The sequence below is a fragment of the Chionomys nivalis genome, chromosome 23 (genome assembly GCF_950005125.1).
Source record: "Chionomys nivalis chromosome 23, mChiNiv1.1, whole genome shotgun sequence".
Lineage (NCBI taxonomy): Eukaryota > Metazoa > Chordata > Mammalia > Rodentia > Cricetidae > Chionomys > Chionomys nivalis.
In genome coordinates this window covers 39830424-39852256 of record NC_080108.1, presented here as the reverse complement: position 1 = coordinate 39852256, position 21833 = coordinate 39830424, and the positions used below count along the sequence as shown (strand labels likewise).

At 51.2% G+C, this 21833-nt stretch overlaps 1 protein-coding gene across 1 annotated transcript in view; it reads right to left on the bottom strand.

Moving 5' to 3' along the window:
• LOC130865129 (ATP-binding cassette sub-family C member 6-like) overlaps window positions 1-17592 on the bottom strand; it is a 49749-nt gene extending 32157 nt beyond the window's left edge. Inside the window, 13 exon segments of the mRNA XM_057756008.1 lie at window positions 1048-1209; window positions 2824-3001; window positions 4295-4492; window positions 4867-4998; window positions 5581-5628; window positions 6570-6583; window positions 7027-7152; window positions 8511-8639; window positions 8762-8887; window positions 14857-14885; window positions 14888-15038; window positions 15799-15951; window positions 17545-17592. Coding sequence (XP_057611991.1) covers window positions 1048-1209; window positions 2824-3001; window positions 4295-4492; window positions 4867-4998; window positions 5581-5628; window positions 6570-6583; window positions 7027-7152; window positions 8511-8639; window positions 8762-8887; window positions 14857-14885; window positions 14888-15038; window positions 15799-15951; window positions 17545-17592 — 1494 coding nt within the window.
• Window positions 17593-21833: the final 4241 nt, after the last annotated feature.

Sequence of the window (21833 nt, the reverse complement as noted above, 5' to 3'; positions counted from 1 at the left end):
CTCCTCCTCCTCCTCATCATCATCACCATCATCATCATAATCATCACCATCCTCATCATCATCATCATCATCATCACCATCATCATCATCATCATCATTGTCGTCATCATCATCATCATCATCATCATCATCATCATCATCACCATCATCAAGCAGACACTTTGTTTTTGAGGCAGGGTTTCTCTGTGTAACAGTCCCAGGTGTTGTCCTGGAACTCCCTCTGTAGACCAGGCTGACCTCAAACTCACAGAGATCCGCCTGCCTCTGCCTCCCCAAGTGCTGGGATTAAAGGCGTGCGCCACCACCACCCACCAAGCAGACATTTAGAGGTTCCACAGTTGATGCCATGGCCCTCTATGCTTTCTGCACATGGTGGTAATTCTTTCCCCTGGCCCATGCTTCAGTGGCACGTATTACTCCAAAACATGGTGGATTCACCTACCGAGGCCTTAGATCACATCCTGATGGGTATGGTGACACGCTCGGACAACCCAGCACTTGGAAGGTTTCAAGGCCAGCCTCAGCTGGAGTTTGAGGTTAGCCAAGGTCTTGCCTCAAGAAACCCAAACCCTGGGCTGGTGAGATTAAGAGATTAAAAGCACTGGCTGCTCTTCCAGAGGTCCTGAGTTCAATTCCCAGCAACCATATGGTGGCTCACAACCATCTGTAGTGAGATCTGGTGCCCTCTTCTGGTCTGCAGGCACCAGAACACTGTATACACAGTAAATCAATCAAAAAAACAAAAAAACAAAAAACAAACCCCAAACTGAACCAAACCAAAACACCCAAGTGGGGGATGAGTTCATCAACTTGGTCAGCAGCATCCGTGAGAGGGAACTGAGTCCCAGGGAGAGTTAACCTCTGCTGTCAGTCAAGACAAGGCGGCTCTGCCCCAGACTCTTCCCGTTACCTCAGCTTGCACTGTGCAGATGGAGCCTAGGCTAGAGGAGGAGGAGGACAAAAGGAACAGGAGCCAGAGGAGGAGGAAGAAGAGCGGGAAGGAAGAGGAGATGATTGAAGCTCACACCCACGTCCTCTGCTTCGCACCTGCCACAGGTAGACAAAGCAGATGCTGATCCAGAGGAAGAGCAGCCACAGAGCATTGAGGTAGAGGACGCTCTCCGTCAGCCGCTGGATGTCCACTGACACCAGGTTGACCACGTCCCCTGCTGCGCTGGACTTTCTGGAACCACTGGACAGAACCAGGACCTGGGTAGGTGTGGAGAGGAGGGCATGAGGAAGGAAGGATGGGAGTGGGCTCAGCCTCGGTTTACCGTCTGTACAATTAACCTGTAAACGCCCAGTCTTCCAGGGTGGGCATGAGGATCTGGGATCGGGGAGCACATTAAGGAAAATACAAAAGCTAGACCTGTGACGCTCTGGGTTCATTTGCCCTGTGCTAGGGATGCCCATGCCCATGCTGAGAGCAGCCTCCTTTCCCCAGATGCCGGGACTCCTTTCTCCCTCTCTCCCAGACTCTAGAGTTGCTTTGGTGAATGTAACTAGGCCTGTAGGTACCTTGCACCTCAAGTGTTGTTAAAAAGTAAAAAGCGAACCCAAATCAATGTGCTCCTTATTTTATAGCTAAGGAAATGGAGACCCAGAGAAGCAGAGCAATTTGCCCAGAGTCAGAGACCTGTAGGCCAGTGCCTCAGATCCCTAAGGCATGATACAGGCAGGACAGGGTGCTAGGCTCCCTCTGAGCCTCTCTGGCTCCAACACCTTTCTCTGGGAGCTTTGATCTATCTGATCCTGGGGTCCAGGGACTTCTCAGCGTGATGAACGCTGGCTCTTCCTGTGATTGAGTGTAGAACTCGCCACTAGGCAAGGTTTTACTGAGGGCTCGCTGCAGCCCCACCCACCATGACTCTGCCCACTAAAGTCACCCCACTCCCATCACCTGCCCCTGAGAACTTCAGTGGAGACTGGCTGGCTGGCACAACTGGAGTTTGAGTGGCAGAAGCGGAGTTCAAAGGTGTTTATAGTTCGTTTCAATGGCAGTTATGCCAAGTGCCAGGAAGGTGTCTCCCTGAAGGTCAGGGAGGGTCAGATCTCCTCTGAGGGTCAAAACTGTCTTGCTGTGGTAGGTAGTATTTCCTCTTGGGCTCAGGGGAAGTCAGACGTGGAGACTCATGGAGACTCATGGGACATAAGCATGCTCGCAGAAATGCAGATTGTCTTGGGTCTCTCCCTGGGGCTAACATGCTATTGAAACAACCGACTCCTTGAAACTGACAGTTCCCCTGGAGTCTCACGCTGGGAGAATGAAAACACAGAAGCCTGGCGCCTGTGGGGAACTTGTCTCGGGGGATCTTTCACAGGTTCCTGACAACTTTGCAGAAGAGGAAAGCTGGGTGAAGCCCACACCCATGCAGAACTGCTTAGCTACACATACCTCTTACCCTCTCTTTAAATCTAAACCTCACAGTCTTTGCTTCTCTGCCTGACGTGGCCACATTGGGTAAACCTCCTCTCTCTGCTTTCCACTGTCACTGTCGGTTTAACTGGCTTTTGGAAAAGGTGCCCTGCCCAGCTTGTTAGGGCTGCAGGCCCAGGTACTGACCCCAACAATTCTAGCAACAATATGCGTCCCTGACTGAGATGCTTCAAGCCAGAGGAGCCACTTTGTGGCAGTTCCCTGGATGTCACTCCCGAGGAACAAAAGCCAGCGAAGGGGATGAGAGTCGGAAGAGCTCTGACTGGGAAAGTCTCCAGGTCGGCTCACAGCACATTAGCCCGGCAGGTAAGAGCGCAGGGAACGGCCGCGTGACGGTCTGAGGATACAGCATGGGTGCCGCACACTTTCTTACCCCGGGGGCTCACCTTTCTGTACACCAGACCGGTGATGGCTGTTCGCAGCCTCATCTGCAGGACCTTGACCCTGTACATGTGCTGCTGCTCAAACAGGGTCTGTAGGCAGGCTGACAAGAACATCAGCACAGCCAGGAGCCAGCCCACCCAAGCCGGGGAGTCACGATCACCCATGAACTCCAGGAATAAGCTGTGGCGGGGAAGGGCGGCAGGCAGTGAGGCCAGGTGGTGCCTCCTGGGTACAGGCTGGGAGTGGAAGGGGTCCAGGCAGTGAGGCCAGGTTGGGCGGGGAAGGGGGCAGGCAGTGAGGCCAGGCTGTGCCTTCTGGGCTCAGGCTGGGGAGTGGAAGGGGGACAGGCAGTGAGGCCAGGCTGTGCCACCTGGGTGCAGGCTGGGTGGGGAAGGGGGCAGGCAGTGAGTTCAGACTGTGCCTCCTGGGTTTAGAGTTGGTCAGTGGTGACTGACTGAACAAAAGGCCACACTTATTTCCACCCTGTCCACACTTCTTTCATGTGACTTTGTTTTCTTTTTGAAACAGGGTAGGGATGGGAGCCATGTAGCCCAGGCTGGCTTTGAACTCACTCTGTACACCATGACCTTGAGTTTCTGCTTCTGCTGTCTCTGTTTCTTAAATGCTAGGATGCAGGCATGTACCATCACTCTTGGTTTATACGGTGCATGCCAGGCAAACACTTTGCCAACTGAGCTTCAAACCCAACTGAGGCCCTGGTTTGGTTGTTGTTGGGGACAGGATGTCATTCTGTGGCTCAGGACTCAAGCCGATCCTGCTGCCTTAGGCCTTGAGGGTTGTGATCATAACCCTGCTCCATCAGGCCTGGCTTTACTTTCTATTTGGAGACAAGGGATCAATAAGTGTCCTAGGCTGGCCTAGAGCCCTTGGTGTAGCCCAGGCTGGCCTATAACTTGCAATTTTCATCCTTTAACTTCCTGAGTAGGAACAATAGCCCTTCGCCACCAGGCCTGACTCAACACTCCAGCTCTTGAGTCTGGACCTGCTTTGGCTGTTTGGACATGAGGAGGTGGTACTGTGCCAACACCAGGCTTTGCCTTGGGTGTGTGTGGCTTTTGCCCCACCTCCCAGGGCCAATAGCACTTGAACAGGCCTGCGTTGGTCTCTTAGAGGAAGGAAATTGCATGGAGCAGAGACAAGTAGCTCACATGAGTGAGCCCACTCAGTGGGAGGCAACCCCAACTGCCCATCCACACATCCCGACCAGCGTGGTGAGTGCCTGGGGCTTTAAGCCTCTCATCTTGGTGAAGACCATTTAGCAGCAAAAGCTAGCTGATACAGTCGGGTGACAGGTTTGGTCCTTTGTCCTTCTGGGGGTCAGTTACTTTTTCCTCCATGTCTTCCCCACTCCTGCAGCCTTGTTCTCCATGCTCCGGGGTCCCAAGTCCCACCCAGATGTACACAAAGAGGCAGAAAGAGCCCAAATTCTTCATCCTAGAAGGATGTCCTCACCTGAGGAGCTTGGGGACAGCGAACCTGAAGGCGTCACTGATGACCAGGCTGACGGTCCCCAGCAGGAAGGTGGATCGGAACACACGCCAGATAGCCCTGAGCAGAGGGCCCCGCGGCCTCCTCTCTGGCTGCAGGAAGGCCTCTGTCTCAGGGGCTGCAGCAGCACTGAGTCCTTTGCTCTTAAACAACTTGGAGTGCCTGGTAGAGAGGAGACAAGGTGTGGAGCCCACGTTATACTCAGGGGCTGCAGCAGACTAACAAATTCCCGTTGTTTCATTATTGGTATTGTTTGAGACAAGACCGTTCTGTAGCTCTGGCTGGTCTCGAACTCAGAGCACTGCGGGATCTCTGGGTCTCAGAGGACCACTGCTTGGGGCCTTTCCACGGTGATGCCCATTTTTAGGGTACTGAAGAGAATCCCCGCTTAGAATCTCTGCTGAGATCACACATCACACCCCTCGAGTCCAATCAGTGATCAGCCGGTGCTTGGTGGGAGCCATGGCCAGGCTGGGCATGTGCTGGGGAAGCAGAAGCAGGACCAGCTGATGAGCCCCGGCTCACCACCCACTCACCCCAGCAGCACACCGCAGTTCCTCCTCCATTCCCTCTCCAGCTGGGAAACGAGTTCCTCTGAAGAGTTTTCTCTTCCAAGTGACCAGAGGTCTTTTGGTCCCAGCAGCTTCCTGTAGCCCCTCCACAGCAGCCTGTGAAAGAGGGTTCACCAGTGCCATCCTCGTGCCCCATCTCGGTAGCTATGTGACTCCAAGGAAGCCACCTCTGCTGGGTCCTGAAGGCAGTGAACCTGGGCCCACCCGACCAGGGTGGCCTCCACAGGGGAGCTCATCTCCTGGCCCTTTTCAAAGGCGCTCGGCATGCAGTAGGTGCTTATTAATCTCGCTCTGGCGCTCGGCATGTAGTAGGTACTTGTCAAACACTGGTGGAGCGATGGAAGCTGAGTCGCGGATGTGATTTTACTCAGCACCTGTTGCTATGTGCAAGAATATGTTCTACTTGTGGAGGCAGAGTTGTCCCCATCTTACAGAGGGTAAAACTGGGGCTCTGGTATTTCTACCATGGTTTACTAAGAGGCAGAGCCAGGGTTCAAAGGTTCTCACTTTCTCCAGTGAGTGAACTGGGGCATACTGGAGGGATACACTGGAGAGAAGCTCAAGGCTGGGCGAAGAGGCCTGGGTAAGCCTGGGAGGACGCTCTGGGGATGAGCAGTGTTGACAAGTGAGAGCAGTAACACAGGTCGGGGGCACCACCCAGCCCTGTACCTCACTCACCCAGAAGCCCACCAGAACATGGCCTTGGAGGGAAACGAGCTGAGGAAGCTGAGGCAGAGAAAAGAGAGTTCAGGTCCATCCTGGGTCACATAGCAAGGCTCTGTCTCAAAAAGGACAGGCTGACCTTGGTCTCACAGCCCGAAGTGAGCAGGTGGTCAAGGTTAGGGAGGCAGGGTGAGGTGACCACGAGCTTAATCCCCCCAAATGTTAGATGTGGTATCTCTTTACTAGAGAGAGATTTTAGTAAGCTCAGAGCTTCCTGGAAGTCAAGGCAAAAAGAGCTGGAGGGCCAGGTTCACACCTTTGATTCCAGCAGCAGAGGCAGGCAGACCTCTAGGAGTTCAAGGCCAGCCTGGTTTACAGAGCCAGTTCCAGGTCAGCCAAGGCTACAGAGTGAGACCAAAGGCTAGAGGGCTAAGGAGTTGATAATGAAGAACAAGAGTTACTTGGAAGAACAGCTAGCACTCTGCTGAGGTGAGGAAGTTCTCAAATAGCTCGTGCCTACAACCCAGCTCTCCACAAACAGGAAGATTGCTGTGGGTTCTAGGCTAGCCTGGCTACCTACTGAATTCCAGGCCACCCCGGGCTTCAGTGTGAGAGTCTGCCTTAACAAAGCAAACAGACTGCAAAGCAAGGACCAAGTTATGAATATGAGATTATGGGGCCTGGTGATAGAATTGTGTGAGGATGTGTGTGCTGGGGAGAGCACGTGTTGAGGGCTACAGCTTCCAGTTCCGTCACTGCTTCCTATCCCCCTTTAGCAGGAGGCCTTCCCTACACATGATTCCGCTCTCCTCACCGTGATGGACTAAAAACCTCTACCACTGTGAGCCCAGAAAAGCTCCCCTGCCATTGCTCCTGCCAGACCGTTGTCACAGTGGTGCGACAGTAACTAATCCACCATGCTTAGATGCATCCTGTGACTGCAGTCCTCCTGCCTTCCCAGGGCTGGGGTCACAGATGCCTCCAGGATGGGCTGAGCAGCTCACATTTTGCTAAATGGCTGAAAGAATAAACAACAGGAAAACACAACTTGCGTTCTAGGCTAACTCCCTAGGCTAACTAACTCCCTAGGCTAACTAACTCCCTAGGCTAACTAACTCCCTAGGCTAACTAACTCCCTAGGCTAACTAACTCCCTAGGCTAACTCCCTAGGCTAACTAACTCCCTAGGCTAACTCTCTAGGCTAACTAACTCCCTAGGCTAACTCCCTAGGCTAACTAACTCCCTAGGCTAACTCTCTAGGCTAACTAACTCCCTAGGCTAACTCCCTAGGCTAACTCCCTAGGCTAACTAACTCCCTAGGCTAACTCCCTAGGCTAATTCCCTAGGCTAACTAACTCCCTAGGCTAACTCCCTTTGGATGCACGGGGCTGTTGACCTCAGAAGGGGACCAGAGATAAAGGTGGCAGAAGCTCTGAGTTCAGTAGGCGGTGACTGACTTACCAATGGCTGGGAGTCTTCTGAGAAGAAGGGTGGCTGGTCCACCAGACAGGACAGCATGAACTCTGCCACCACCAGGAACAAGCACAGGTAGGTGGCCAAGGGGTGGAGGGGCTCATGGTGGAAGTTCTGTGGGGACAGAGAACCCCACTGAGCCCAGGAGTGGAAGTCACAAACAATGAAGGGGTTCCAGAGGTCGAGGTTGAGACTGGACATGGGTCCTGAGCATGGACATGGAGCAATTTCTAGATAGGTACCAAGCCCTGGTGCAAGAAGCATGGTCCTAGCATTCCTAGTCATCCCGGCTCACACACATGTGGCTTACCATGAGTGAGTCACAGCCCCTGGGGCACTGGATCTCTTCTTTTCTCCTTTCTAGCCCAGTGGTGGTTTGAATAAGATTGACCCCATGGGCTCCTGTATTTGAATGCTTAGTTACCAGGGAAGGACACTATTTGAAAGGATCAGAAGGATTAAGAGTTGTGACCTTATTGGAGAAAGTGTGTCACTTTGACGTTTAACAAGCCCATGTCAAGCCCAGAGTCTCTCTCTCTGCATATTGATCAGGACGAACTCTCAGCTATCTCTCCAATATCATGTCTGTCTGCACACCACCACACTCCCCACCATGACGATAATGGACTAAACCTCTGAAACTGTAAGCCAGCCCCAATTAAATGCTTTTTTTTTTTTTAAAAAGAGTTGCCTTGGATGGGGCAGTGGTGGTGCATGCCTTTAATCCCAGCACTCAGGGAGGCAGAGACAGGCAGATCTCTGTGAGTTCAAGGCCAGTCTAGGTAATTCCAAGACAGGATCCAAAGCTACAGAGAAACCCTGAGCTGCCTTGATCTTTTCACAGCAATAGAATGGTGGCTGAGACAAGCCCCAACCTCTCTTTTATCTATTCAGTACTGGGTTCTCCATGTCCACCCTGCCCTGATCACCTGAGTACCAGCTGGATGTCATGGTTCACACCCAGACTTCCCATATGCAGGAGGAGGAACATGAGTTTGAGGTCAGCCTGGACTAGAGTGTGAGATCAATCTCAAAATAAAACAACATCAACCAAAGAGAATAAGGCAGAGAGTGGAAGATCAAGACAGAACACGCCTGGCCTCTGCACACATACACACGTAGCACATCGTCATGCACATCCACACATGCCCATAGCACATCCACACACCCACACATGCCCATAGCACATCCTCGTGCACAGCCACACATGCACATAGTGCATCCTCGTGCACACCCACACATGCACATAGCACATCCATACACACCCATAGCACATCCTCGTGCACACCCACACATGCACATAGCACAGCCTCATGCACACCCCATGTGAACATAGCACATCCTCGTGCACATCCACACACGCACAGAGCACACTGCACCCTACACTGGAGGAGAGGTACTTGTTGGGGAAGCTGTCATGTATGGACAAAGGGACAGAAAAGCGGCCTGACACCCACCAGGGCCCCACTCACCCCTGCAGTGGCCTGCTGGGCCGCATTGATAGCTGGCAAGAGACAGCAGAGCAGCCAGTATCCAAATAACACCCCGGAAGCCCGAACTCCCTTCTTTCTCTCCACGTGAATCAGGAAGGTGGCAAAGCTCTAGACAAGAGAGGGTGGAGGGCAGAAGGGGAAGCTCCCAAGCCCCTCCCTCCCCACGCTCTCCATACTAGAAGAAAGCAGAAGTTGGGGGCAAGCTGGGCTCCTGCATAGGCAGTGATTACCATGGTGGTGAGCCACACGGTAGGGTGAATGAGAAGCTCTGGTGCCTGGGGCATCCCCTGCCGGATCCTCCACAGGGGCATGGCCACGTTGAAGGTGTGTAGAAGTATGAGAGCGAAGCCAAGCACCTGGAGAAACAGACTCATAAGACTGTCGGAGGGAAAAGAAAAACAGAGGCAGACTGGAGAAGACACTCTTTGCAGTGCCTGATGGGGGCTCTGTCAGTGACGTCACTGATGTGGCATCCCTCCTCGGGAGGCATTGAGACCCATCCTGATCTTCAACTCTCATGTCAAAAATGCTCAGCAATAAACTGCACCTTGTACCTATCCGGTGTTTTCCAAGCCACCGAAGAGGCTGGAAGGTTGCGTGTTGGGGTGACTTAGGATGTAAAGTGAGGGTTACTCGCTAGGTGAAGACTTGTCTTCTAGAACGAATGGTCCTGCTGGACTGTTTCTGCTTGAGGCAGGGGATCAACCCTGCTTAAAAGCCGGCTGTTGCTAACCGCAAGCCCCAGCTTCAATTGCTCTCAGGAAGGTGATGTTGAAACTCACCTGACCGCCTCAGTAGACCCCACCAATTAAAGCATCTCTGCGATACTTTCCAGGGCCAGCCAGCTGCAGCTGTACCACGGTGTGGCCAATGGTCCTGGTGATTCTTTCATCACTGTATCTGTATTGTTGCCCCTCCCCACTGGAACCTCTCTCCACTCTTGGCTCCACCTCTTTTCTCTCTTATTTGTGTTGGTCAGCTGATCAACCCACTAGTGACTGCAGGTCGCTGGCTGGGCCATTTCCCAGTGAGACTGGAGGCCTGCAGGCTGTGACTTCAGAGCACGGTCACCTGCCATGGTACAGACTAAAAAGATCCTTCTGGTTCTTGTGGAGAGCCTTACTTCCTGTTTGCAATGGATGGACCCTGGACAAGGGTACACTTTGGTGGAAACGGATGGTGGCAGGAAAAGGAAGGTGTCCAGCTAGAATCTGTGGGGGTGGTGGTCGCTCTTCCTCCTGGGAGCCTCCTCGGCTCTTCCCAGGTTAATCTGCACACACTGGGAGAGTCCTCTTAATTCTTACTGTCTCATTCCATCCTGCCTCTCAATGACGGTCATCCCGGAATGAGCCTCTGGTCCTGAGTTTGCTCTGCTAGACTGTCTGCCTCGCGTGTGGTAAGTGGAATCTCTCCTGTATGAACCTAGACCTGACATCAGAATAATTTGGCTTCAAGCTGTAGATTGGCCTGGTGCCTGTAGACAGTCTGGCCGTGGGTCAATGGCCTTGTGTAAGAGATGTCCCTGCAGAGAGGTGCCTCAGGTCCCCCATGAGAGGTTTACTGTCCACAAAGGAACCTCAGGAACACCCGCTCTTAGACCCAGACAGTCATGGCTGTCCCTCCCAACTCCCCACTTTGTTGAATTCCTGACAACTGCTACAAATTTTACCCTTAGACTCTACAGAAAAGACATGAAACCTTCTGGTGTAATGTTACCTTGCCGCAGCGTGGCTATTAGCAGACTGAGGCCCCCGTGGCACTCTAGTCCGTCTTACATTCTGCAGCTTGACCTGAAGTAAATATACTGTAAAGAAGACAAATGTCCTGGGCCCGACAGCCAGTGCTGCTGGCCCCTTTCTTTCTCTTCCTCCGAAAGCTGTAGCCATTTGCTGGCACTTCCGGTCCTTCCTGGGGATAGGTGCCCTTTGTTTCCCAAGCTATAGCCTCCGGGTTAACATACAAAGTTTTGCAGGTGTCTGTTTTTTCTCTTTCTCTATGCTTATACTGACGAGATTCACTGTCCACGGTCATCTGCTATCTTAATTAATTTTTGCAAAAAAGCAACACTCTGAAACTCTCAGACTCTTGCAAGGTGAAGAAGAAAAGGCGTTTGTTTCTTTTTTCCATTTTTAAAAAAAGCCTTTAAAAAAATCCAAGTGCCAAAAAAGTCCTCCTGAGCCCCATGACCAGCAAGAACCCTAAAGTTCAGCAATGTGAACTGGGAGTGGGATTGGGGATATACCCATAATATCAGCACTGAGAGGTGGAGGCAGACAGAGCAGTTCAGCATTAGCCTGACCTACCTAGTGACTTCCAGGCCAGCCTGGGCTACATGAGAACCTATCTTAAAAAAAGAAAGCAAAAAGGATAAAAAGTGTCTTAGTTAGGGTTTCTATTGCTGTGAAGAGACTCCAGGACCACAGCAACTCTTATAAAGGAAAACATTTAGCTGGGGCTGGCTTACAGCTTCAGAGGTTTAGCCCATCATCGTCATGGCAGAAAGCATGACACATGCAGGCAGACATGGTGCCGGAGAGGCAGCTGAGAGTTCCATGTCTGGATCTGCAGGCAGCAGGAAGAGACTGCCACTCTGGGCCTGGCTTGAACATCTGAGACCTCAAAGCCTGCCCTCAGGAACACACTTCCTCCAGTGATGTCACCTACTCCAACAAGGCCATACCTCCTGATAGTGCCACTCTCTATGGACCTATGGGGGTCTGTTTTCTTTCAAACTACCACAAGCAGGTAATTTTAATTTGTTACATTATGTCATAAATGTAATTTAGATCCAACCTCCTTTTACTAAGTTAGTAAATTTCTTATGCTGCTCTGATTTATAGTATTAAAAAAAGGGAATAAAGCAATAAAAAAGAAAACCAATAAGTAGAGGAGAAAAAGAAGACAGAGAATGTAGTTGTGGTGGCTTAAAGAGGAAGTACCCTCATAGACACACGAGTTTGAATGCTTAGCCCATAGGGAGTGGTACTGTTGGGAGGCGTGGCCTTGTTGGAGGAAGTGAGTCACTGAGGGGCGGGCTTTGAGGTTTCCCATGCTCAAGCTACACTCAGCCTGGCACACAGTTGCTCCTGCTGCCTGCAGATCAAGATGGAGCACTCTCAGCTACCTCTGCAGCACCATGCCTGCCTGCACCGTGCCTGCCTCTGAAACTGTAAACCAGCCCCCATTAAATAGTTTCCTTTCTAAGAGTTGCCATGGCCGTGGTGTCTCTCACAGCAGTAGAAACCCTAACTAAGACTGTGAGTATGAAGATATTTTTGATAAGGAAGGTTAAAGAAAGAACATTAACTTGGCATGAGCAAGGGTTTGTATGATAAAATTAGAATTTTCTCTAAGGTGAAAAATGATTGGCTGCTTCCAAAATGAAAAGGAAAAGCTGAGGCCAAAACCGAAAAGCTTCAGCATTCTGCATAAGAACAGAGCCAGTCAGCAGCCATGAACCTTCCAGAGGGCGCGAGCATGCTGACATGCTGTCAGATTCCAGTACAGAGCTACAGCTGGAACTGAGGCCTCTGTCAAAGCATGAGGGTCCCTTCAGATACTGGCGGCCTGACAGAAAAGAAACTTAAAGAACAAACACTTTATGTTTTCTACTACCTTTTAAAATTATTTTTTAATTATTCATTTTTATTTCATGTGCATTGGTTTTGCCTACGTGTATGTCTGTGTGACGATGCCAGATCCCCTGGAGCTGGATTTACAGCCAGGTGTGAGCTGCCATGTAGGTGCTGGGAATTGAACCTGGGTCCTTTTGAAGAGCAGCCAATGTTCTTAACCACTGAGCCATCTCTCCAGCCCTCTACTAACTTTCTTACCCGGCTTTTAACTACTTGAAAATCAGTCTTAAGATAAAAATGTTTTAGAAAGCTGTTTGTTTTAGTGTACACACCACCTAAATATTACATGAAAGTTAAAACTAAAATCTACTGCTTCCTCCGCAAACCTGGAAACTCTTTCTGCGGTGTCAACAACAGAGTTGAGACAAATGAGGATAAGAGAGACCAAAGAGAGCCAGTGCAAGATCAGCCGGGGGATGGCAATGCCTTCTCTGGAAAGGCCCTGGGACCCTGGAAGCCACTTTGTCCTCTTCGTTAGACAGGCCACAGATGCAAGAGCTTAGGCTTGAACCAGGGTATGCAAAGAAGAAAATAATTACAGGAAGAGATGTCCTGTTTGCCTAAGGGACGGGGAGCTGACAGGGGGAACAAAACTGTACCAGCCACAGGTGACATAAGCAGTGTAGAGAAAAGTTAAAGTTAAGTCCTAAGAGTAATTGTACCAAGCCTTTGGCTGATCTTAACAGCCAAAAGAAAAGGGTTAATGTTTGGCCCTTATTACTAATAATATTACAAAATAAAACTTACCCAGATTCTGACCAGAATTTATATCAAATCCCAGTTTAGCCGGGCATCTGGTAGTGTCATGGCTTTTGAAAGAGAGCCACCCATGGGTTTGGTTCCACCTTACTTAAAGGAACATTATCAAGTCTTATTAAGTCCTGTCTGGAATGGCTCTCAAATCCCAGGAAGACAATAAAGTTTGTTTCTTCCAAAATGCAACAGAACTGACATCAAACAGTTGTACAGTCCAGGCATGGAGGCTCAGGCCCTTGATCCCAGCACTGGTGAGGTTGGTTTGTGGATCTCTGTGAGTTCAAGGCCAGCCTGGTCTACAGAGTGATTTGTAGGTTAGCCAGGGTTACATAGTGAGAACTTGTTTCAAGAAAAAAATATTTTACAATAAAGGTACTAGCCCATCTTTTCTGAGCTGGATCCTGAAGTGTCAACTTTTGTTTTGTTTTGTTTTGCTTTTTGAGACAGGGTTTCTCTATGTAGCTCTCCCTGGCTGTTCTGGAAATTGCTCTGTAAACCATGCTGGCCTCAACTAATAGAGATCCACCTGCCTCTGCCTCCCATCCACCACCCGACTGCAGTTTCTACACTGGGTCAAACTGGACAAAACTTCCAGGGGACCTCTTGTCAATAACCTGGTTGTTATTATTAACGCTGAGCACCCATATACATGACAGGGTGTCGCGCCCACAAAACCCAGAGCTCCACCACAGAATGTGCTCTGACAGGTTCCAAGCCTCCCCTCAGAGGCTTCACAGCCTCGTCCCTTGGAATGGGACATCTTACACTTTTGTGTGACCATCTGTCAGACCAACAAGAGACAGGGCCACATTGCTTTTGTGCAGCTTGAAGAATCTACTTGAAGAAGGGACCTTTGCTCAAACATCCAAGATTTAACCTGGCTGCATCTGTTGGGGTGGAGTGTGGATGCCAGTTGAGGACAGGTGGTCATATCAAGCCATGTCTCACTCAAGACAAGACCATCCTTATCTCAAGGGCAGCCAACAGCAGCTGGACTGCAGTTGCTCCCTGGCTCTGCGCTATTACCACACCATCTGATTGTTTCTGCAGAACCTCTCTGAGGAAAGCTATCCCCAGGATGCCCCATGCAGCGGCACTGCCGACTCCTGCTGCGCCATACCATAGCTTATCCAACCGCCTCCGCTTCTGCCTTATTTTCCGCCCTGGCAAATTCCTTCACTCCCACATCACTGTGGTATCGGTGATGGGCATGGCATGCAATCTCTACTAGGAAGTCCAGGAGAGGGATGGGGCTATGTCGCCTTTTATAAAAAACGGTAAAACAATTGTATAGCAATTTTTAAAAATGTTCAGCGGGACTACAAGTAAGGAGAAAATAAGCATGGAACTGTCCAGGAGTGTGGTCCAGTGGCAGAACATCCACTGTGTAGGTCTGAGGCTCTGGGATCTGCCCGCAGTACAATGGAGTAAAACAGTAAGTAGATGGAGGGTGTGCCATGTGCCTGTGACCCCAGAAACTGGCAGGGGAGGCGGGGGATCAGGAGCTCAGGGTCATCCTTAGCTACATAGCGAAAGCCAGACTGGGCTACATGGGACCCTGTCCTAAAAATAGCCAAAACACAAATACCTGCTGAAGTTATAAAAAGATTCGTCCTTGGATGGCTTTAAATTGACTGTTTGTACCCCAGTGTGTACCCACAGTAAATGAGAAATGCCAGGTCACTGTAGCTACGTGCTTCTCTCGGTGTGAGAGCGTGCAGATTTGCTCAATCTGTTTGCGAGAACTTTGACCATGGGTTTATCTCTGTCCCCTCTTCACTATTGACCTGTTTGGCTAGTGGCTTCCCTTCTTGCCTCTGTCCTGTGTTCTTGATGGGAGGTGGGGAGTCTCTCTGCCAGGTTCCAACCTGCCCCCAACACAGCTGCCCCCCCTCCCTGGTCCCAGGCTCCCTGGTCCCAGGCTCCGTGGCTACCATTTTGACTTTGAAGAGGTAGGACATCGGAGGTAGCACCTGCCATGGCGATGAATGTAGAAAAGGTAGATGGGGCCGAGGACCCAGAGGTACATGGGGGGCGCCCAGCTCCCGGCTGTTCTCAGGAAGCACAGGCTGAGCAAGTGATGGGTCACAGGTTCCTGCTGTGTCTGGTTCCAGACCTGAATGGAACACCGAGGACACTGTTAGGATGGCAGCCACCTGGGTCCCAATCTCACCTGCCTATGGGACAGACATTGCATGAAAATATTTCAAGCCCTCTGTGGTGTGCTTTTCGTTTTTCACCCTAATATCAACTCCATAAGGCAGATGAAGGCTAGCTTATGGGGGCCCAGATAAGGTAAGGAACTTGCCTAGTCAGCTGGGAGGCAGTGGGGCTGGCTTTGAACTTGTGATTCTCTGGCCTCAGCTTCCCAAGTGCTGGGCTTACAGATGAGTTGCACCCGTTACTTTATAAGAACTCTGGTTGGTAGTTGCTACTGTACCCATTTCATAGACTGAGGTACCAAAAGGGAACTGTCCCGTTTGCACCACACAGGAAGGGGCCGAGCTGACTGTGCTTCTCTGACAAGGAGGCATACTGAAATCTCGCTGTACGGGTTGCCTAAAGCAGCCTAACGCGGTGGACTCACAGCACCGGGCATGGAACAAGCCCTGGGTGAACGCGAGCTCTGGCCCTTACCTGCTGGACTCCAGGCCCTAGAGTAGGGTGTAGATGAGGAAGGTAGGCACAGAGGACAGGCTGGCTCATTAGTTTTATGCAAATAAGAATCAAAGTCCCCAGTCTTAAACCCTGCTGGGGCCTGGGTTTAGTGAAGGGATCTGTATCTGTCGCTCCGCCACTCACTGGCCTTATTGCTTCCCGAGGTCAAGTATTTGAGGCTGGAGTACCGCCTTTCCCAACAGCTCGATGGGACTCACCCGCAGGTCGGTGCAGGGTTGTCCCGGTGAGGCCATTGGGAGCCCTCAGTCCAACAGCCCTCGGTCTGTCGGTCTCTCAGTCCCAGAGCAGCCTTCAGAGCCAGGCTCCAGGCTGGGGAAGAGGCGGGGCGGGGCGGGGCGGGGCGGGTTTGACTGGGATTGGAGCTGGGAAGCAGAGGCCCCGGGGCAAGGTCCAGTTGTGGTGTGTGGAGGTGGAGTTGTTGTTTGGTAAAGTGATTCTGGTACCCTGAAGAGCCGGGACTCTGTGGGAAACACACCCCCCCCCCCGCCACACCACCACCATCGCAGGAGGGTGTCCTGAGGAAAGGCAACAGACCTAAGCGGTCAGCAACTGGGGACGAATGCGGTTTAGATGTGGGTGCTGGGATGAATGTAAAAAGTCTTAGTTTTAAAAGTAGTTATGCTGGGCGGTGGTGACTCACTCCTTCAGTCACTCAGGAAGCAGAGGCCGGGGGATCTCAGTGAGTTTGAGGCTAGCCAGGGCTACCTAGTTAGATGCTGTCTCAAAAGCAGCAACAACAACATCATTTCTAATAGAAAAGCCATGCCACAAAATAATCCTTTCTAAAAAAGAAGCCAAATCACAGATTTCATCTTGTTATGTGCACGTGTGTGCATGTGTTGACAAAATCCACAGCTCTTATCTTTTTTTTTTCCCTTCTTCTGAGACAGGGTTTCTCTGTGGCTTTGGAGCCTGTCCTGGAACTCGCTCTGTAGACCAGGCTGGCTTTGAACTCACAGAGATTTGCCTGCCTCTGCCTCCCAAGCGCCACCATCGCCCAGCTATGCAGGTATTATCTTAAAGGGAATAAGAGGAAGTTTATTCTGGAGCCATTTTGAGCCACGGCTCAGGAACACAGATTTGGGTCACCCAAATTCCATCTTCTGTCAGTGTTCTGAGTCACGTGGGACAGCTGAAGAAAGAGGGTCACTCCAAGATGAATTTAGGCCTTACAGTCAGCAGGGAGGGACAGCCTAGGTGAACTGTACCACAGACAGCCCTGCAGGAGCGAAGTTACTGGTTGCTACACAAAAGTCGCTTTCTGGGTAAAACATTCCTCGTGCCAAAGCCCTGATGTAATCTCTGTGTTTCATGAAGGAAAGCATCGCATGTCTGCCACTGTAGTCCTGGTTGTGTGCTGCGTGCAGCACCCAATAACGGCAGACGCTCCAGGTGTGCCAGGACCCTCTGTGTCCAGGGTCATGCAGAGGCCGTAGAGCCCTTCAGACAAACAGCCCTGCAGATGACAGAACACAACCACTCTTTTCGACAGCGACTTCTTCAAGGTCTAAACGCCTCCAACCAGCAGCTGTTTTGTTCTGCTGTTTGCCCTAGAATACAGCGACTCTGCTCGGTTTTCACCACAGCCTTCCAGCATGGGTGCAGTTTCACGAAGTTTTATAGTTTTACAGAACAGAGAAAGTCATAAATCGAGGCAAGTTAAGAATACATTGACGAGTACATCAGAGAGGCAGATACGGCAAGGTGGAGGCTGCTTTCCTATAGGCCCGAGATGTTCTCCAATGATGTTCTTAGCTTTCGGATTGGTAGAAGCTAGTTGTCTACTTCTATCAATTTTAGAGTCTGTAGATTCTAAAAGTTTTCTCTATTGTCGTAAGATGTTAGCTTCAACACAGGGAGGAGGAGGGCCAGAACCAGCCAGGATAAGGCCAGCAGCCTCTGGGCTTGCAGCATTCCAGTCTCGCCACTACTGAAGTTCTAACCAGCCAGGTTCTTTTCAGGAGCTGCCGTTCAGAGGTGTGCGCCCGCATGTCGAGATCAGAGTACAGCTTTGAGGGTCATCCTCAGGAAGGCAGCCCGCAGCCTCTCATGGTTCTGAAGCTCACCTTTCCCATCAGACTAGACAGTAAAGCCTCTTGTCTCCACCTCCTATTGCTGGCCACCACATCTGGCATGGTTCGGGGATCAAACTCAGATCCTTAGGTTGCAAGGCAAACACTTTACTGACTGCCATGGACCCAGGACCACCCCTGCACCCTGTCCCTTACTCTCTGGTTGCACTGGTACTTCCTATGTAACTCAAGCAGGGTGTTAACTCATGGAAGTCCTCCTGCCTCAGCCCCATGAGTGCAGGGTTTGGTTATAAGTCACATTCAACATGTATGCCTATACTAGGGATCAAATTTAGGGCCTTGCTAGTCATGCACTGAGCTATTTTCCCAGTCCTTTTAAATATTTTACGTTTGGCCGGGCGGTGGTGGCGCACGCCTTTAATCCCAGCACTCGGGAGGCAGAGGCAGGCGGATCTCTGTGAGTTCGAGACCAGCCTGGTCTACAGAGCTAGTTCCAGGACAGGCTCCAAAAAACCACAGAGAAACCCTGTCTCGAAAAACCAAAAAAAAAAAAATATTTTACGTTTTATTTTCAGAGGGTGTCTAAAGATGTCCGGGTTGATTTTGAACTTGTTCTGTAGCTCAGACAGGCCTTGAACCTGTCTGGTTAAAATAAGATTTTCTTATAGGATTTAGTGCTGGTGGGGATGAGGAAGGAGAGCCAATAACAAATTTCTAAAGGGTTTTTTAAAATTACATCTGACTTGTGAAATATGTGCATCAAAAGGATTTGGGACTTATTGACTATGTCAGTCCACAAAAAAGTTCTTAATCGGGACACTGAATCTGAGGCTACTCATTTCAGAGGCTGTGCAAGCGGCCGCGGTTCCCGGCGGAGCAGGTGTCCTAGCGGTCTTTCTTGAGGGCGTGACGCAGGGCCCCGGCGCGCCTGCGCGGTGCGGCGCCTGGGCGGGGCCTGGGCTTGTCAGCCGAGATGGGAGGAAGGAGCCGGCTGCGTTCGGTGTGAGGGGCGGGACCGGGCGGGCTGCGGAGGGTAGGCACGCGGAGGCCGGGCCACGCGTGCGGGCCGGGGTGTCGTGGAGCTGCTGCTGCTGCTGAGCAGCGCGGGGCGGGCGGGCGGCTCCGAGGACATCGTGGTCGGCTGCGGGGGCTTCGTGAAGTCGGACGTGGAGATCAACTACTCGCTCATCGAGGTGAGCCGCGCCGCGCGTGGCCGGGGGCGGGCTGTGCGACCTCGGGCCAGGCTCTCTGCGGCTCCGCACCCTTCCCTAGCAGCGCCGAGGGCCGGGCGGAGGGCGGAGAGGGCCTACTAGACCCTGGCTCCCCCAGACCGAGACTCCTGAACTCAGATCTGCCCAACCCATATTGCAGAACCTGGAAACCACACGTGTCACTCTCCATACTGCAAACCCCGAGGTTCGGACCCATGGTTCCTCCATCCTTCCTGGGGTGCCTTTAAAGAGATCGAGCCCCATCGCTAAGTTCGGACGTGGAGCTCTGGGGCTGTGAAGCCGCCGCTCTGTCCCCACTACTCCTTTGCTTTTCAAAGTGCAGAGTTTCCAGCCACCCTGCATAGTCGCTGCAATTCCGCTAGAGATTTGTGAAGCAGTTTCTGCCTGAGTCGAAAGTTGCGTGAAATGATTATCAGCCCAGTGGGATTCTGACCCAGAAAGCCCGTGAGAAGAAGGGGGATGGGCAGGAATAGACTCGAGGGACTGGAGAGAGATCTGGGCCTGGTTTTCCCAAGGAGGCTGGTAGCCAGAGAAGGGGGTGGGGCAGGAGGTAGACAGGGGCCCAGTAGGAGAAATGTGGGGTGCCAAAGAGAAGGGTATCCGAGGCCCCTTTGAGCTGCTCCAGTGCTGGCAGTGGCCTCCTTTAGCATGTCCCTTAGGACTGGGGGAAAAGGTAAGGAGAAGGCGTCCCCACCCTGATTTCCCTTTGCCCTTTCTCCAAACCCCAGTCTGTACGTGTAAGACGGCGTTAGATGGGGTAGAACCTAGAAGCGTGGTTTCCTAAGGCAGAGAATCAGCTGTTATCTTCCAGACTTTCTGTGTGGTTGGCTGACTTATATTTTATTTTATAATTTTTTTGAGACAAGGTTCTTATGTAGCCCAAGCTGGCCTCAAGCTCAGTATACGCAAGGCTGGCTTTGAACTCTGGACTCTCTTTCCTCCAAAGGACTGGATAGCAGGGGTATGCCCTGGGTCCTTCTACACAGGACTCCTGGGAATTGCTGGGGACATGTTACTAGGTACAAGTGCCACCTCCTGGTTTTGCAGCATTGGGTGTAAGAAACTGCCTTGGAAGGGCTTTTCAACTTAAGCTTCCTCCAGCTTTGGGAGGAGGGAGAGAGCAGTTGGGTGCTCTCACCCCATGCACTAACAGGGATTGAGAGAGCAGAAAGTGGATTTTGTGGCCCATTGTGAACTGTGTTTCTCGAGCCCTAGGGTTCCTTGTCCACATGTCTGGAGCAACCGATCCTTTTGTAATCGCTGCTTACAACATCAGACATTTCTTGTATTTAATCCCCACTTAGAGATATGTTGCCCTTTTCTGATGTGTACTTTACAGAAGATGTACTATATGGGCCAGAGAGTGAAGTGTGGCAGCCATACTTTTGATTTTGAATGAACAGACTTCCTAACTACATAGCAAGCCAGAGTTAAAACATAACGAGAAACCGGCAGATGCACAGACAACAGTGCATCCATCATTAAACAGAGCACTCAGCATCCAGCAGAAATTGACTGAGGAAGTCACCTGGAGTTCTCAGTGTAGTGAAAGAACATTACACCATGTTAGAGATGACGCCATCAAATCAGGTGCTTACAGCGTCCATCAGAAACGGACTGGGGAAGTTGAGGCACCAGCTGGAGTCCTGTTTGAACTTTCTCTCCATGTCTGAGTTTCCCACAGCCCAATCTGTGGCTTCTCTAGGCACTTTTCTATCACGGATGGACAGTAGTGACATGTGTTGGGAATGGCTCACCCTCCAGCGGTGCTGCTCTCTTCCCTCCCTGCCACAGTGATGGGGCCAGTCCTTGGAAGACACTTTTAGACAGCCATGTTTAGGTCTGAAATGGAGACGGGGCAACACTGCTCCAGAGCCAGCTTCTCAGTGAGTTCAAACTGCATGTGACAGTTTGCCCATACAGTGTATTTTATAACATGTAAGTAATCTAGGTAATCAGTCTTCCCTCCTCCTTCCCTTTCTCTTTTGAGACTTGCCCAGGCAGTCTGGAGCTTCCGATCCTCCTGCCCTCGCCTCTCAGATGCTGGGCCTGCAGGGGTTGTGCAACCACACCTGGCTGCCATTTCAGCCTTCTTCCCTCTGTTTCTGCTCGAGGTGCCTTCTGAGGTTCACGCACTGAAGGATTGTCTCGGGGAAATCTCAGTGCAGAGAACGTCTGTCCTTCAGCAGTAGCCTGTGCAGCTAAAAAGAAGAATCACAGGGGCTGGAGAGATGGCTCGGTGGTTAGAAGTACTTGCTGGTCTTGCGGAAGACCAGGGTCAGTTTTCAGCATTCACACCATGGTCTGCAACTATCTGTGACTCCAGTCTCAGGGGATCCGACACCCTCTCAGGCCTCTGGGTATCGGGTACCCACAGACATCTATGCAAAACACTCATGCATAAAAATAAATACATCTGTAAAAAATTATAGGTTCTAGTGGTTTAACAGTCAGAATTCACATCAAAATAGGGTTCTTGGACTTGGGGTGGAAGCTTCAGTCAGCATGAGACCTGAGTTCCATCCCCAGAACCCTTGTGATTTAAAAAAAAAAGTCAGCCTAGCCTGCTTGGTGAGTTCCAGGCCTTTGAGAGACCCTGCCTGAACAACAAGGTGGGTAGTTCCTAAAGAGTGGCAGCTGAAGTTATCTTTTGGCTTACACACACACACACACACACACACACACACACACACTCTCCCCACTCTGTTTCTCCTGATAAGCAGCCGTCTTCAGTCGCAGGACATGAGTTGGGTAGAGCAGCAGCTGGTGACTCCCTGGGTGCTGCCTCCTGGTCCTCCAGGCCAGTGCATATGCAGTGCATGCATCTGAATTTCTTTATGGTCTGGAACAAATTTGTTTTTACCCTTGACTGAATAACTGGACTCCACAGTCAGTAAGTCGTTGTCTGGGCTGTGTGGATCCTGCCCATGAACACTACGGGCCATGCCCTACTTCACACTGCCCCTT